General features: G+C 54.3%; 1 protein-coding gene across 1 annotated transcript; it reads left to right on the top strand.

Annotated features, from left to right (window-relative positions):
- Positions 1-4,327: 4,327 nt before the first annotated feature.
- LOC308239020 (stabilizer of axonemal microtubules 2-like) lies at positions 4,328-11,686 on the top strand (the record flags this gene model as incomplete). The annotated part of the gene is made up of 2 exons (XM_080651574.1): positions 4,328-4,541; positions 10,704-11,686. 2 exons carry the CDS (start codon positions 4,328-4,330, stop codon positions 11,684-11,686), a joined length of 1,197 nt encoding a protein of 398 aa, XP_080507700.1.
- Positions 11,687-12,248: the final 562 nt, after the last annotated feature.

Here is a 12,248-nt window from a genome sequence, read left to right as displayed (position 1 = left end):
AGCGAGCCCCACTTCTGGCTGAGCGGCGCTCCCCCTGTGGGAGTGCACTGACCACCAGGGGGCAGCTCCTGCGTTGAGCGTCTGCTCCCTGGTGGTCAGTGCACATCATAGCGGCCGGTGGTTCCACTGTTCGGTTGATCTGCATATTAGGGTTTTATTATATCGGATCTTTATTGATTCCAGCCAGAATCACATCCATATGAGAGAAACATCCATATGAGAGAGAATCATGGATTGGCTGCCTCCTGCACACCCCCTACCAGGGATCGAGCACACAACCTGGGCCTGTGCCCTGACCAGGAATTGAACCCTGACCTCCTGGTTCATAGGTCGACGCTCCACCGCGCAGCCACGCCGGCGGGCGGTGTTCCCAGTTCTCACTTTGTTTCCCATAGCGCTCATTCCGACTGCACGACTGAGGCGAGGTCCAGAGGTGGCGGCAGGCTGCGCGGAAAGGCTGCCGTGACTCTGGACACGTCAAATGTTCTGGGGACGCGTCGATGAATAAAAGCGCACTTTCCCCTTACTGCTTCTTTCTAAAAAATTGCTTTGGCCCTGGCTGGTGTGGCTCAGTGGGTAGACCGTCGGCCTGTGGACTGAAGGGTCCTGGGTTCGATTCCCGGTCAGGGCACATGCCCGGGGTTGCAGGCTCCATCCCCAGTGGGGGGCGTGCAGGAGGCAGCCGATCCATGATTCTTTCTCATCATGGATGTTTCTCTGTCTACCTCCCTCTCCCTTCCTCTCTCAGATCAATAAAGATATATTAAAATAAATAATAAATAAAAATGGCTTGGGGTTTGGCAGTGTACTTTCTAACAAGTAACTAGCCTGGCTAGAGAAACTCAGACTTCTTCTATTTTTTAAAAATACATTTGATTGATTGTTTTTTTACAGAGAGGAAAGGAGAGTGAGAGAGAGTTAGAAACATCGATGAGAGAGAAACATCCATCAGCTGCCTCCTGCACACCCCCCACTGGGGATGTGCCCGCAACCAAAGTCCATGCCCCTGACCGGAATCGAACCCGGGACCCTTCATTCCGCAGGCTGACGCTCTACCCACTGAGGCACACCGGCCAGGGGGACAACCTCAGACTTCTAAGCTTTCTCTGTCCTCTCCTGCGTATCCCACGACCCTGCCCTCAGCCTCTTCCCCTCTAGCTGGCGTTCGGGAAGAGCAAAGAGCAATCGCCAGCTGCAAGAGGCAGAGGTATGGGATTTCTGCTGCTGCCCACCCACTAAGTAACAAATATTTATTAAGCATTTAGTCCGTGTCAGGCACCTGGGATGCAGAGATGAGCAAAAACCACAGTCACGGCCTCTCTGTGCCCATGGGCGTTGCAGCCAGCGAACGTGCTAATCAAAAACATCCCTCAGAATAAGAATAAAAGAGCCACAGTGGCCCTGGCCAGTGTGGCCCAGTGGATAGAGCATTGGCTTGTGGACTGAAGGGTCCCAGGTTCGATTCCCAGTCAGGGCACATGCCCGGGTTGCGGGCTTGGTCCGCAGTGGGGGCATGCAGGAGGCAGGTGATCCATGATTCTCTCTCATCATGGATGTTTCTCTCTCTCCCTCCCTCTCCCTTCCTCTCTGACATCAATAAAATTCCTATATAATAAAATTCTAGTATGCTACGTGTCTGATCATCCAGTCAGCCATTCAAACAATCGAAGCGTAATATGCTAATGATATATGAAGGCTGCTCAACCGCTCGCTATGATGTGCACTGACCACCAGGGGGCAGACAGTCGACTGGTCAACCAGTCACTATGACGTGCACTGACCACCAGGGGGCAGATTCTCCGACCAGTAGGTTAGCTTGCTGCTGGGGTCCAGCCAATTGGGACTGAGTAAAATGGACAGGACACACCCTGGAGCCCTCCCACTGTCCCTCCCCAGCTGGCCAACCTCCTGTCCCTCCCCGGCCCCGATTGTGCACCGGTGGGGTTCCTCGGCCTGCCCTGCACCCTCTTGCAATCTGGGACCCCTCGGGGATGTCCGAGAGCCAGTTTTGGCCCGATCCCACTCAACACAGGAGCTGCCCCCTAGTGGTCGGTGCGCTCCCACAGGGGGAGCGCCGCTCAGCCAGAAGCCGGGCTCACGGCGAGAACAGCGGTGGTGGGAACCTCTCCCACCTCCGCGGCAGCGCTAAGGTGTCCAACGGACGGATTGGGCCTAAGCTGTCAGTCAGACATCCCCTGAGGGCTCCCGGACTGCAAGAGGGCGCGGGCTGGGCTGAGGGACCCCCCCCCCAAGTGCACGAATTTCATGCACAGGGCCTCTAGTATATCTATAAAATAATGTGCAACAATGATAAAAACTATGAAGGAACTAGAGAGCCAGAATAAGAGAGGTTTGGCTTTATCAGGAAGATGCGAGAAATGAGCTAAAATGGGAATGATGTGAAGCAGGTAACCTGATTTTTTTTTAATTAAATTTTTTATTATTGATTTCAGAGAGGACGGGAGAGGGAGATAGAAACATTCATGATGAGAGAGAATCATGGATTGGCTGCCTCCTGCACGCCCCACACTGGGGATGGAGCCTGCAACCTGGGCATGTGCCCTTGGCCGGAATCGAACCCGGGACCCTTCAGTCCGCAGGCTGACGCTCTATCCACTGAGCCACACCAGCCGGGGCTGAATGTGTTTTATGTAGAAAGGTGCGAGTTTATTATTTAAAGCTGAGCAGGAGGACAGCATGTGCCCATACTTTAAGTGGAGGCGTTAAGTAGGATGGGTAAGGATTTTGACAAAGTGGACCCCGGGGGCACATTTTAAAATTTATTTCAGGTTCATTAAACCTTCCACGTGAGATAGCCTTCCAGGTCAGGGAAGAACATGCAATCGTGGGAAGATGTTACTTATGTAAGATGCCGTTACCTAAAGATCCATTCTAACGATGCCTTAGAGACCGGGATACTTGGCATACTTCTTTCTCGAGGTGTTTAGTCACTGGGCAGAGCATAAAGGAATTCAGTTATTTCTTTTTAAAAGTTTTTAAACTATATTTTTATTGATTTCAGAGAGGGAGGGAGAGGGAGAGGGAGATAGAAACATCCATGATGAGAGAGAATCATGGATCAGCTGCCTCCTCTACGCCCCCCACTGGGGAACGAGCCCACAATCCAAGCATGTGCCCTGACTGGGAATCGAACCCTGACCTCCTGGTTCACAGGTGGACACTCAACCCCTGAGCCCCACCGGCCGGGCCAGTTACTTCTTTCCAGTGGCTTATCAGCTGTCACTATTTTAATATCTCCTGACACTTTCCTTGGAAAACTCCCATACTGCATGGAAACAATCTATTATAATTAAAGCATAATATGCTAATTAGACTGGACAGCCGAACGACCTTCTGGACATCATTCCGGACGTCCTTCCGGACAAAGCCGCTGTAGCGGGGACCAAGGCAGAGGTGGTTAGGGGCAATCAGCAGGCAGAGTGGTTAGGGGCAATCAGGCAGGCAGAGTGGTTAGGAGCGATCAGGCAGGCAGACAGAATGGTTAGGGGCGATCAGGCAGGCAGGCGAGCAGTTAGGGGTGATGAGGCAGGCAGTTGACCGGTTAGGGGTGATGAGGCAGGTAGGAAGACGTGGTTAGGGGTGATGAGACAGGCAGGCAGAGTGGTTAGGGGCGATCAGGCAGGCAGGCAAGCAGTTAGGGGTGATGAGGCAGGCAGGCGAGCAGTTAGGGGTGATGAGGCAGGCAGGTGACCAGTTAGGGGTGATGAGGCAGGTAGGAAGAGGTGGTTAGGGGTGATGAGACAGGCAGGCAGAGTGGTTAGGGGTGATCAGGCAGGCTGGTGAGCAGTTTGGGGCGATCAGGCAGGCGAGCAGTTAGGGGTAATCACACAGGCAGGCAGGCGAGTGGTTAGGAGCCAGCAGTCCTAGATTGCAAGAGGGATGTCCAACTGCCGGTTTAGGCCCGATTCCACAATCGGACATCCCCCGAGGTGTCCCGGATTACGAGAGGGTGCAGGCCGGGCTGAGGGACCCCCCCCCATGCACGAATTTCATGCATCGGGTCTCTAGTCTATATATATATATAAAGGCCTAAGCGACCATTACGACCGGACAACTGGGCAACCAGACGACTGGCCGGTCACTATGATGCGCACCGACCACCAGGGGGCAGGCGCTCAACACAGGAGCTGCCCCCTGGTGGTCAGTGCGCTCTGACAGCCAACCTCCCGTAGTCCCTCCCCCCTGGCCAGCTGGCCCGAATCAGCCCCGATTGCCCACCAGGCCGAGGGACCCCACCCGTGCACGAATTCGTGCACCGGGCCTCTAGTTAGAAATAAAAGAACCTGTGAGGCTATGTGTCAAATTTATGTATTTCAGATCGGATTACCGCCCCTATGAGATAGTCCCCCAGCCTCGCCACCTACCAGAGGAATACAAACCCAAACCGGGGGACATTGATCTCGACACCACCTACAAACGGGACTTTAACTCGTACCCAGCGCAGCCCGTGGCGATAGTCCGACCCCCGGAGAGACGACACATTAAGAAAGGGAAGCTGGACACTGTCCCCACCTACAAAGGTAACCCCGTTTCAAAAAGGACAGAGCCAGCCCGCCTGGCGGGGCTCAGCACTTGAGCATCGACCTATGTCACCTTTGATTCCCGGTCAGGGCACAGGCCCGGGTTGCAGGCTTGATCCCCAGTGTGGGGTGTGCAGGAGGCAGCTGATCAGTGATTCTCTCTCATCATTGATGTTTCTATCTCCCTCTTCCTTCCTTTCCAAAATCAATAAAGATATATTTTAAACAATTAAAAAGGATGGAGCCAAAACACTGGGACTCACTTGTTGCTTTGGCATCTAACATCCAATCATTATTTTATTGTGTTGTCAAACGTAGCCCTCCTGGCTTAGGAGAAATGATATTGGTCGAAATAATCCTAATAAGAAAAGCCTACTATGCTAAGTGTCCAGTCGTCCGTTCAACCAATCAAAGCGTAATATGCTAATGAGATGCTAAGGCTGCTCAACCGCTCGCTATGACATGCACTGACCACCAGGGGGCAGAGAGTCGACCAATCACTATGACGTGCACTGACCACCAAGGGGCAGAGAATCGACCAATCACTATGACGTGCACTGACCACCAGGGGCAGACAGTCAACGCAGGAGCTGCCCACGGTGGTCAGTGGGCTCCCACAGGGGGAGCACCACTCAGCGAGAAGTCGGACTCACAGCTGGTGATTGCAGCAGCGGTGGTGGGTGCCTCTCCTGCCTCCACGGCAGCAATAAGGAGCAGGCCTAAGCCATCAGTCAGACATCCCCTAAGGGCTCCTGGACTGCGAGAGGGTGCAGGCCAGGCCGAGGGGAGGGAACCACCCCCCAAGTGCATGAATTTTGTGCACCGGGACTCTAGTATTGTATAGTGGGGGAAAAAAAAAAGACCATTTGCTGATTGAGAGTTAATAGACCTGGATTCCGGCCACATTCAGCCACTTGCTTAGTTTTGCTACATCTCACAACATACACACAGCCCGGCCGGCACGGCTCAGTGGTTGAGTGTCGACCTATGAACCAGGAGGTCATGGTTTGATTCCCCATCAGGGCACAGGTTCAGTTGTGGGCTGAATCCCCGGTGGGGGGTGTGCAGGAGGCAGCCAACCCATGATTCTCTCTCATCATTGATGTTTCTCTCTCTCTCCCTCTCCCTTCCTCTCTGAAAGCAATAAAAAATATAAAAATGTATATTAACAAACACACACATAAATACAAAGGATACCCATAAGGCAAGCGTTATGTCACATTTGTCACATTAAGTTGGTACCATTCCGGTCCTTCCATCCCAGAATGAGTTTAAAGTCTACCAAGCATCCCAGCAGCCTTTGTCAAAACCAAGGAGCATGTAGATTTTAATTCAGCCATTTCAATCATTGCATTAAGGCCCTAGCCGGTGTGGCTCAGTAGATAGAGCGTTGGCCTGTGGACTGAAGGGTCCCAGGTTCAATTCCGACCAAAGGCACATGCCTGGGTTGTGGGCTCGATCCCCAGTAGGGGGCGGGCAAAGACAGCCGATCCATGATTCTCTCTCATCATGGATGTTTCTCTCTCTCTTTCTCCCTCTCCCTTCCTCTCTGAAATCAATAAAGAAATATATTAAAAAAATAATTGCATTAAGGTAAATGATCCAACCATGGTGATTAAAACACAAAGATTGTCATAGCACATTGAAAAAACAACAACACCCAACTCTGTGCTGTTTCCATAAAACCTACGTTACACCCAAAGATAGAGACAGGTTGAAAGTTCAGGGTGGAAAAATACAGGCCATGCGAACTCTAGCGAACAGCAGGCTGTAGGGTTGACGATATTCATATCAGAAAATGTAGTCTTCAGAGCAAAGAATATTACCAGTGGTTATGAGGGGCTTTAGCCCAGGATTCGAAGACTCATTCTCTAATCCTCAGTTCATAAGAACAAGAATACACTTGACCCCGGCAGGCGTGGCTCAGTGGTTGAGTGTCGACCTCTGAACCAGGAGGTCACGGTTCGATTCCCGGTCAGGGCACATGCCCGGATTGCAGACTCCATCCCCAGTGTGGGCCATACAGGAGGCAGCCGATCCATGATTCTCTCTCATCATGGATGTTTCTCTTTCTCTCTCCCTCTCCCTTTCTCTCTGAAATCAATAAAAATATGTACATACTAGAGGCCTGATGCATGAAAATTCGTGCAAGCATAGGCCATCCTTCCCCGGACCCGGCAACGGCTTCCCTCTGGCCCCGGCTTCGTCAGGAAGGACGTCCAGAATGACGTCTGGAAGACGTCCGGTCTAATTAGCATATAACCCTTTTATTATTATAGACTAGAGACCCAGTGCATGAAATTTGTGTGCTTGTGGGAGGGTCCCTCAGCCCGGCCTGCACCCTCTCACAGTCCAAGAGCCCTCAGGGGATGTCCGACTGCCAGGAAGCAGGCCTAAGCCGGCAGTCGGACATCCTTAGCGCTGCTGTGGAGGCGGGAGAGGCTCCCGCCACTGTCACTGCACTCGTCAGCCGTGACCCCACCGATGAACGATTGGGGCCGGGGAGGGACGTGGGAGGTTGGCCAGCCAGGGAGGGACTGCAGGAGAGCTCCAGGGCGTGTCCGGCCCATCTTAGTCCCAATCCGCTGGACCCCATCAGTAAGCTAACCTACTGGTCGGAGCGTCTGCCCCCTGGTGGTCAGTGCATGTCATAGCAAGCAGTTGAGTGGCCTTAGCATATCATTAGCATATTATGCTTTGATTGGTTGAATGGCCGACCGGACGACCGGACACTTAGCATATTAGGCTTTTATTTATGTTATTTTATTTTTTTAAATATATTTTTATTGACTTCAGAGAGGAAGTGAGAGGGAGAGAGAGATAGAAACATCCATGATGAGAGAGAATCACGGATTGGCTGCCTCCTGCAAGTCCCCCACTGGGGATCGAGCACACTACCCAGGCATGTGCCCTTGACCGGAATCGAACCTGGGACCCTTCAGTTCGCAGACTGATGCTCTATCCACTGAGCCACACCGACTAGGGCTAGGCTTTTATTATATAGGATTTTTTAAAAAAAGAATATGCTTGACCCGACCCATCTTTTCTTGCTGGGTTATCCCCTAAGGCAGTGGTTGGCAAACTGCGGCTCGCGAGCCACATGCGGCTCTTTGGCCCCTTGAGTGTGGCTCTTCCACAAAATACCACAGCCTGGGCTTGTCTATTTTGAAGAAGTGGCGTTAGAAGAAGTTTAAGTTTAAAAAATTTGGCTCTCAATCTAACTGGTTTGGCTCAGTGGATAGACAGAGCGTCGGCCTGTGGACTGAAGGGTCCCAGGTTCGATTCCGGTCAAGGGCATGTACCTGGGTTGTGGGCACATCCCCAGTGGGGGGCGTGCAGGAGGCAGCTGATGGATGTTTCTCTCCATCGATGTTTCTAACTCTCTATCCCTCTCCCTTCCTCTCTGTAAAAAGGCAATAAAATATATTTTTAAAAAATTTTGGCTCTCAAAAGAAATTTCAATCATTGTACTGTTGATATTTGGCTCTGTTGACTAATGAGTTTGCCGACCACTGGGCTAAGGCCTCGGCTCGCCTACAGCCGAGGTATCCGCTCTCACCAAAGACCAGTAGCTGGACGTGGGAGAAGCCCTTTGCCCCCAGACTTGGCCATCTTAGCCGCCATGTCTAACAGATGAGGACGTTTTCTCTTCAAAGGAGGTGTCCTAAGAAGCGTTTGAGTCTCGGTTTTTCAAATACACAAGACCGTGGCTATGTCTGGACTCTTCCACTCTGCTGCGTATAACGCCCCTCCTTTATCAAATAATTCCTGGCATTTAGAAACACACATTTGGGGATGAAGTCACTTCTACAGTATTTCTCAGCCTCCTTTCTCTCTCTCTCTCTCTCTCTCTTAAATTTTTATGGGCTTGGGTGTTTCTTTTTCTTTTTAAAAAATATATCTTATTGATTTTTTACAGAGAGGAAGGGAGAGGGATAGAGAGTTAGAAACACTGATTAACTGCCTCCTGCACACCCCCTATTGGGGATGTGCCTGCAACCAAGGTACATGCCCTTGACCGGAATCGAACCTGGGACCCTTCAGTCCGCAGGCCGATGCTCTATCCACTGAGCCAAATCAGTTAGGGCCTGCCTCTCTTTTTAAAAAAAGTATATTTTTTATTGACTGCAGAGAGGAAGGGAGAGGGAGAGAGAGAGAAACATCCATGATGAGAGAGAATCATGGGTCGGCTGCCTCCTGTATGCCCCACCCTGGGGATCGAGTCTGCAACCCCGGCAAGTGCCCTGACTGGGAATCGAACCGTGACCTCCTGGTTCCTAGGTCGACGCTCAACCACTGAGCCACGCAGGGCGGGCGAGCAGGGCCCTCGTTTTGATGTGAATCCTAGATTTTATGGTTTAGCATCTTGTGAGTGATAGCACAAATCCCAACCGGTCCCCGGGAACACAACCGTAGCTCCTGCACCAAGCACGTCAAACTCAAGGCTAACGCGGGCCACATCAACGAGGCTTGAGGCCCGTGGGCCCCGAGTTTGACATGCTTGTCCCACGCTGTCTTCTCCCAAAACACAGTGGTTTTAGGCTTTCAAACGCCACCAACAGTTCCTCTCCCGGGTGGTGTCACGGGAGGAATCTAGAAGTGGGAAGTTACCCCTATCAAAGGGGCAGGAGGGGGAGCAAGGTGGAGATGGAGAAAAAGAACAGGTCTGGCCCGACCTGTGTGGCTCAACTGAGTGTCAACCTATGAGCCACAACTGGACTCCCGGTCAGGGCACAGGCCTGGGTTGTGGGCTCCATCCCCAGTGTGGGGCGTGCAGGAGGCAGCCTATCAGAGATTCTCTCTCATCATTGACTAGAGACCCGGAGCAAGACATTCGTGTATGGGGGGGAGTCCCTCAGTCTGGCCTGCACCCTCTCCAATCCGGGACCCCTCGGGGGATGTCCGACTGCCTCTCGCGATCCGGGACCGCTGGCTCCTAACCACTCACCTGCCTGCCTGCCTGCCTGCCTGATCGCCCCTAACTGCTCCCCTACCAGCCTGATCGCCCCTAACCGCCTCTGCCTCACCCCACACCCAGGACCCAGGATTCCCTCCTCCGGCTGGTCGCAGGCACCCAGGACCCAGACGGCTTCACCCAGGATGGCCACAGCTGCAGGGGACCGTGGGTGGGTGGCTTGTCCCTCTCCCCGGCCACAGCCTGGCTGTTCCCCATTCCTCTCTCCCCAGTGTCCAGTGTCTGAGCAGTTCCCGCAGGAGGGTGAAGGGCATGACGACCATTTGCATATTAGCTCTTTATTATCATTGACTAGAGGCCTGGTGCATGAAATTCATGCACGGGGGGGCGGGGTGTGTCCCTCAGCCCAGCCTGCACCCTCTCCAATCTGGGACACCTCGAGGGTTGGGCCTAAATGGGCAGTTGGACATCCCTCTCACTATCCAGGACTGCTGGCTCCCAACCGCTCGTCTGCCTGCCTGCCTAATTGCCCCTAACCACTTGTGCCTGCCAGCCTGATCACCCCCTAACCCAGCCGTGGGCAAACTACGGCCCGCGGGCCGGATCCGGCCCGTTCGGCTGTTCTATCCGGCCCGCGGAGCCGAAAGAGCGGAGGGTTCTCTTGCTCTCCCCTCCGCTCCTTTACTTTGAATTTATATTAGTTCACACAAACACTCCATCCATGCTTTTGTTCCGGCCCTCCGGTCCAGTTTAAGAACCCATTGTGGCCCTCGAGTCAAAAAGTTTGCCCACCCCTGCCCTAACCACTTCCCTGCCAACCTGACCGACGCCTAACTGCTTCCCTGCTGGCCCGATTGCCCCTAACTTCCCTCCCCTGCAGGCCTGGTCACCCCTAACTGCCCTCCCCTGCAGGCCTGGTCGCCCCCAACTGCCCTCCCCTGCAGGCCTGGTTGCCCCCAACTGCCCTCCCCTGCTGCCTGGTTGCCCCTAACTGCCCTCCCTTGCAGGCCTGGTCCCTCCCAACTGCCCTCCCCTGCAGGCCTGATCGCCCACAACTGCCCTCCCCTGCCGGCCATCTTGTGTCCACATGGGCACGACCATCTTGTGTGTTGGAGTGATGGTCAATTTGCATATTACTCTTTTATTAGATAGGATGTTTCTCTCTCCCCCTCTCCCTTCCTCTCTGCAATCAATCAAATATATATATTTCTAAAAATACTAAAAATGCTCTCTCTTTCTCTCTCAAGATGATTACAGAGCCTGGGCCCTTCAGAAAAGTGACCTCTACAAACCGGAGCACACGTACTGCCCCCCGACGGCGAAATTCGGAAACCCCACCACGTTTCAGGACGACTACGTGCCCCGGGCCGCGCAGCCCCCGCAGAGCTTCAAACCGGGGGCCGCGGCCCCGCGCCCCGCCTCCCCCTTCCAGGACCTCACCAGCCACCGCCTGGACTTCGTGCCTCACGAGCTCGGACCCAAGTCCACGCCTGCGCAGCCGAGACACGTTTACCGGCCCAGCTCCCAGCCCTTCCAGGGCCTCACCACGCACCGCTGCGCCTTTCGGGGGCTCCAGGGCGCAGCTGCCAAGGCCTGCAGGCCGGCCCGCGCCAGGGGGACCCCCCCGGCGCCGTTTGAGGGGCGCACCGAATTCCGGGACAGTTTCGAGCCCTGGGAGGTGCCACCCCGCCAGGTCAAGCCGGTGCAAGCGTACGCCCCGCCCGCAGGGGCCATGCAACTGCACAGCACGAGCCGCCTGGACTACGTGCCGCACCCGGCCCCGCCCCGCGCCGCCCCCATCCGGCCCGCCTCTCAGCGGAGAGAGAAGCGCCCCTTCCAGGGGAGAAGCACAACCCGGGAGGACTTCCCGGAGTGGGAGGCCCGTCGCCCCCGGGCACCCGTGAAGCCGCAGCAGCAGATGCCCGGCCCGTCCTCGGGGCCGTTCAACGGGGTGAGCACCTTCCAGTCCCACTTCGTGCCCCACGAGCTGGTGCCCACGGCGAGCTGCAAGCCTGTCCAGGCCCCGGTGCAGAGCTCCAGTCCCTTCCACGGCGTGACCTCCTACTCCACCGAGTTCGCCGCCAAGAAGCAGGAGGTCTGCCCGGCCAGCTACCCCTCCCCGCCGGGGTACATCTTCGAAAACGCCAACTCCCGGGGCCACCAGTTCTTCCGCAAGATCGCGCCCTCCTCCTCCTCCTCCTCCTCCTCCTCCTCCGTGCAGGCCCCCTAGCTTGCCGGCCCCCTGGCCTGCGGCAGGCTGAGAAAGGGGCTGACTGGGAGGATGTGGCGCTCCGAGGGCAAAACCAACTGTTTAGAGTCAGAAAAAAAAAATGTATGAGCGCTCACGCACATCCTCGTTAAGTTTTTCAATCAAGAAAATTGGAAAATTGCCTGGCAGGTGTGGCTCCAAGCATCGACCTATGAACCCGGAGGTCACGGTTGGATTCCCCAGTCAGGGCAAGGCCCTGGGTGCGGGCTGATCCCCAGTAGGGGGCGTGCAGGAGGCAGCCGATCAGTGATTCTCTCTCCTCATGGATGTTTCTCTCTCCCTTCCTCTCTGAAATCAATTCTTTTTTTTTTAATATACTTTATTGATTTTTTACAGAGAGGAAGGGAGAGGAAGAGAGAGGTAGAAACATCCATGAGTACTGGCCGGTGTGGCTCAGTGGATAGAGCGCCGGCCTGTGGACTGAAGGGTCCCAGGTTCGATTCCGGTCAAGGGCATGTACCTTGGTTGCAGGCACATCCCCAGGTGGGGGTGTGCAGGAGGTAGCTGATCGATGTTTCTCTCT

Source organism: Plecotus auritus (assembly GCF_963455305.1).
Source record: "Plecotus auritus genome assembly, chromosome: 15".
NCBI lineage: Eukaryota > Metazoa > Chordata > Mammalia > Chiroptera > Vespertilionidae > Plecotus > Plecotus auritus.
The sequence above is the reverse complement of the archived record's forward strand: the minus strand, read 5'-3'. Positions and strand labels throughout refer to the sequence as shown.